We start from the raw sequence: 6000 nt of genomic DNA, 5'->3' as shown, positions 1-6000 counted from the left end.
ACACCAAACACATACGTGTTATTTATGTATTTAAACGTGGACTCGCTTTCATACAATAGAAGTATAGTGATATTTCATAATCGATTCGGATGTACGATTCTAAAAAAGGCACATTCAGGCATCTCACTTGTAGCAGCCTCAATCGAGTTTAATTGCGTAAACTTGTTGCGAGGAAAATTAATTGCCCGATGTAAAGATAAAGAATCATTTTCAATTCCGATTTAATCTTCACTCACTTATCATATTAAGCGTTTGCATACAAACCGATATATTTGTATATTATTAATTATTAATAATAATTTAATTTAACATTTTTTGTCGTACGAGAACATTTTCAAAACTTTCCGGATTTCCAATAAATATAAATCGCAGGTTGCATCTGCTGGTTAAAAATTCAACAGTTAAAATTCATCTATTTATAAGAATTGATACAATTATTTTTTTAAACATCAGAAATAATAAAATTATAAAAGCAACAATTTTCGAATATCTACATACGTATCATATATACGACATTCTGCATACGTGCCTCAAGAAATATAATACATATGTATATATGTACAATGTCCTTTGTTTATCGTTGAACTTTGCAAATATCATCATAATGAATATCTCCAAGGATAAAAATTGGAGACATAATTATTAATATATTATGATTTAAACATGAAAGCGAATCTTTTGAGAAAATCTTTTTGATTATCTATGCATATCTTCTTACGATCAAAATGATTAGACTGTCATCTTGGAAAATCTTATTTGCGTATACTTTGAATCTTTCTTTGAATTTATTGCCATTAATTTGCTATTAATTATTTTTGATCGGCCAACGCGATATCTATCGAAAAGAAAGCAATAAAGAAAGAAACCGGAGGAGGCATCGGAAATAATATGTATCAAAGCTTATACATAATACAATAATAATAATAATTCTAACTACATCAGAAATCTTCGTATTGAGTGGTACAGAAATACCAAGGCACTGGGTGAATTTTAATTAAATACACGCCTATTCGACTGATTTATGTAAATACTTGGTTCGATTACGTGCTTCACGCTCCATAATTACATTTCCGAAGAAGAGAGATATCGCGGTGTGGTGATTTCAACGGAAAATATTTACAATTCTGTTTCTCATCCGAGCGTAAGCGACGATCTCGCTCGCGCGAGAGACGGCGACCTTCGACGCCGGCAGACGATCCTTGAATTACGACGCCTCGAATCTGTATCGTGTAATCACGCGTGCAATCGCGGCTGTGTGTATCTACGTTTCGTCGTTAATCGAGATAAGGCCGATCTGTGTCACTTTCACAGTGATGTGCCGGTCTTCCCTTGCTCCGTTCGTGATGCACGTATCCTACATCTCGGATATTTCGAGACATTTTCCGATACGTCGACGCTACGTTATTGGAGTATGGCTAACTCCGAGGCACAACTCGTAGTTAAACTCGGGCCGATAAAATAAAAGGAGTGATTCGAGATAACGCGAAAGTAACGTCGCGTTCAATGTAACTTATATTTTCGTATCGACCGATACAGATTTACGATACATATCGGTGCCGTTTCGACGCTGAGACGCTGTCGCGCGTTGCTCGAGAGAAGCCGGATTAGCATTTTGCATATGTATATATCATGTCAAGGAGAGAAAATAGGCGTAGTTATCGGTATGACGAACGCGAGATGCGCTACATCTCAAAGCGATTCTCATTGATACACGTCAGCATCATTACATGTCAGTCATTCGTTATGGTAAAACATTAATTGAGAACGCATATGTATATCTTCATATTGAAGCGACACTCGCCGACACTGCGTAAGGCGGATGTAAGAGCCGTACGTCAGCCGACCAGACAGTCACGAAAGTTGATAATGAAAGCATCGACATTTTTAATCTGCACCGTACGTTTCAGACTTTGATATTATATATAATCACGACGAGAAATTATAATCATCTTCGTTTAATCGGATGATAGCAGCGAGATCTTTCCTTCTGCTCCGATTCAAAAAGTTACTCCCTTCGGGATTCGTCTTATTTTACTGTCTATCTACATACTAAATTGCTCGCGTAAGAAACGCCGGATGGTTACGAGTGCCGCTATTTCCAGAGAGATATTACATTCTGATGCAGACACACACACACACACACACACACACACACACACACACACACACACACACACACACACACACACACACACACACACACACACCTGCGATGCGTTACTTCGCTCAGCCAACTCCGGAGTGAGATATCTACGAAATCTCGCTTCCGGCGACTGATCTCGCAGTACTCGCAAAATACACACACACACACACACACACACACACACACACACACACACACACACATATATATTGCCCTCCCCCAACTGGTCACGGCGATGTCGCGATCCAACGATACATACCGCTCGGTTATCCGGTTCGAGAGCCCGGTGTGCGTTCACGGATGAAGCGTCTGTCAGGCGAACGGCGAGTCTCAGCTACTGCCGGGCACGGATATCATGTGGTAACCCGCGGAGGGTGTCGAGTGCGATGGTACCGGCGAGTGCCGGTTGCCGTTCGAGTGTTGCTGCTGTTGCTGCTGTTGCTGCTGCTGCTGCTGCGGCGGTATCTGCAACGAGCGATAATCGAGCGCCGGCGCCGCCGGGTGCTGACCTTCTCGGTGCCTACGCAGATCGACCTTCCTCTGGAACGCCTTGTCGCAGAGGCCGCACTGAAACGGCTTGTAGCCGGTGTGCTTACGCATGTGCGTGATCAGGTTGCTGCTCTGGGAGAACGCCTTGCCGCACACGACGCACTTGTGCGGCTTCTCGCCTGTAACACGGAATCGAGCAGGCAGTGCCTGGGTCAGTGCCTGCGCCATTCCACTTTCGTATCATTATTATCGCATTGATTACAATTTTCAAAACATACTTCGATACTACATTTTCCTTTAAAAATTATTTATGATTGTGCGTGTAAGGACACACTTCTATTTATATATATCATGTATTCTCTTCATGTATTCTTTAAATATTTTCTGCATGCCGACGCAAAGTAAAAATCGTCTAAAAAGTCTACCGAAGAAGATACTTTTAACTTTTTTTGAATTTCACAATGTTTAAATTACTATCGACTTAATAATAAAATAATAATGAGAAACGCGTTGCGTTTCTAATAAAATCAATCAGTTAAGATGTGTGCTCGTGAATAGTGATGCGAGCGGATGCAATAATTCTGATCAATGACGATTAACCACGTTGATCGTGGGACAAGAGGCATGAATTACGAATGCGCGCGTTATAAATTCGATTATCGAAGAAGAGAGAACGGCGCGCGATCTGGAATAATGAACCAAGGTTAACCAAACGCAACTGAATCAACCAATAAATCGTGGCGTCAGCCGACGATAGAGCATTTGCGCATCTGATGACTAAAGCCTTTTCTCAGTCCTTCGGAAGGCGACTGATGGTTATATCTTAGCTTAACTCGTTCAAGCCACAAAGTACAATTAGGAGCAATTATTTTACATGTAAAATGAGCAATCAAAGTGTGTCGCCACGCGTTCGCGACATTGATATGTGATGGCTGACAAATAATCGATGTGCTTGATGCCTCAAGGAAAATTAATAAGGAAATTAAAGGAGACATCGATTACCGTAAGACGTCATAGACGAAAAAAGATAATCGATTACTTGCTGCACACGATGTGTTAAGCTATATAGGATATTAAAAAAAAAAAAAAATTAGAAATTACAGCCAATGCTTATTAAGAAGAGTGAAAAAAATGTCTATTTAATAAAGATGTCGAAAAATTAATCTATTTTTATTTTTAATTTTTTTTACATCAATTTTATTCAGTGAGTTTGCATATAAAAGCGTAAAGGTAAGGCGATATCGAGAAATGGATAATTTGTGAGATGTTTTATATCTCACAGGGATATATTTATTACTTCAATAATATTTCGATATAAACCAATCGATTTATATAAGAAAGAGATATACAGAATTCACGCAGAGGTGCAAGCAAGCCACTTGTGCTAACAAATCGAAAATCGCTTCTATCTGCGATATGGTTAATTTTTCGTCGACACGACCGAACGTTTCTTTTATTTTTCTTAGCGTTTATCAATATGTACAAAATATTGAGCTTTCCTTTAACAATCTGTATACACACAAATTAAATCGCTTAATAAATAAAGATTATCTATTCTTTCCTTCACTTCACTGTGCACTTTTGGTAATAAATTGCCATAGGCGGTATAAGAATTATTAGCAAAATTATATTTCATCGTAAAGTTCCACGACAAATATGGGTTCATCAAAGGCGGAAAGTGTCGCGAGCGGTATCATTTATTAGCGTCGGCCGCATAATCTCACACGCATCTCGCAACTGCTCTCGCGCGATATCGTTACATGAAAGAAAAAAAAAAAAATCAACAACTTCTGCATTAATCGCTCTCGCGAATCTTGTGACGCTCAAGTACGATCGTACCCGCACGCAGATCGCGACCTCGTGGTAGATAGCAATAATAATAAAGAAGGAAGAAAAAAGAGAGAGAGAGAGAGACCACACTTGTAAACTCCTGTCACGGCCTTCTAAAAGTCCGCCATCACTCGTCTAACGACGATCGACCGACGGTGATAGTACCGAGTAAACACCTGTACCCGCGGAGACGGTGCCTCCCTTCCTCTCTTGCTCGAAATTCCGAGCAAACAGTTTTACGATTGTAAAGCGACGATAAAAGCGAACGGACGCCTCCGAATGTTGTAACGCGACGGAAGGCGTCGTCGTTAAGATTCTATCGAAAAGAAATTAATTTCGCAGCGGACGTATGAGTAGTATCTGCCCTCCCTTCCTCCCTCCCTCCCTCCCCCCTCCCCCTCCCCTCTCATAAACATGAAAGTGGAAAAGAGAGTCACAAGTGTTCCGGGGGATGAACGACTCTCTTCGCGGAAAAGATAGTAACTTTCTGTCAGCTTCTGTGTGAAGCGCGGCGAAATAATTGCGGGGTATTTAATAATTTGCTCGCGCAAAATGATAGCATCGGTGACGAAAATGTTTGGATTCACGTCCAATCGAAGACTACAATGTACCACAGCGAAGTGTAATGTACTGAAAGTGTTTACGAAGAAATAAAATGGCGTTGAAGTATATATCGGACTTTAATGTAAATTATATTCATCATTTTGTGCTAAAAGATTTATTGAAACAACAAATTCAAATTTATCGCATAATGTATTTCAAATATCCGTAATATGTACCCTATAATGTGTATACATAAATTACAATTTTAGAAAAATACATGAAACATGTGTATTTCTAACAATTTTCAATAGACGGAATATGAAATTAAACCTAGTGAAGCAACGCAAATGTAAGATATCATGGAAATTTATTTTCGAACTTCCGGGGAGAATGTGATCTCTCGCTACGGAGAGAAAATTTGTCCATGCATATTTCTTTATGAATTATATTCCCCAACAATCCTCGATATGGACAAAGGAGCCAGAAATCGATATTCTCGGATATCTTCCGTGCGCTTGGAATAAAGAAACTTTCTTTTCTCTTGAAAAGCAGTTCTGACTCATTCGGCGATGCGGAACGTTTCTTTCCTTTAAATTTTCTGACATTTCATTCCGATATATTATTGTCGGAATTATCGCCTGCAATACGAGTACGTACAATAGCGTGGTGGATGACGAGTGTCGCTTTGTCGAAGCAGGCACACCGTTTCTTACTATCCTTCGCGACCACGAAGGAAAATACAATTATCGTAATTGTACCACCTACGATTCAATTTTTATATCGTACTATGTGGGAAGAAGTGCTATTGTATGCGTTAATATCTCAAGACAATTTATGGACTTAGAGTAAACACATCGATTACGTTTTGTATATTTTGTGATATGTTTCTCGTACGTTTGTATCAACAATGAATAGGATAATTGTGAAGCAACAAATTGCGAATAATCTAGTTAAGCTAGCATCTAATCACTTAGGAGAAGTAATATCAAAATAAT

General features: G+C 39.4%; 1 protein-coding gene across 1 annotated transcript in view; it reads right to left on the bottom strand.

Moving 5' to 3' along the window:
* Positions 1 to 331: 331 nt before the first annotated feature.
* Positions 332 to 6000, bottom strand: part of LOC105427187 (uncharacterized) — a 29237-nt gene continuing 23568 nt past the window's right edge. The window contains exon 6 of the mRNA XM_011638832.3: positions 332 to 2811. Coding sequence (XP_011637134.2) covers positions 2474 to 2811 — 338 coding nt within the window. The 3' untranslated portion in view covers positions 332 to 2473. The remainder of the gene's footprint in view (positions 2812 to 6000) is intronic.

Source organism: Pogonomyrmex barbatus, unplaced genomic scaffold (genome assembly GCF_055798465.1).
Source record: "Pogonomyrmex barbatus isolate J1 unplaced genomic scaffold, ASM5579846v1 scaffold12, whole genome shotgun sequence".
Lineage (NCBI taxonomy): Eukaryota > Metazoa > Arthropoda > Insecta > Hymenoptera > Formicidae > Pogonomyrmex > Pogonomyrmex barbatus.
This window is presented reverse-complemented; position numbering and strand designations above follow the sequence as displayed.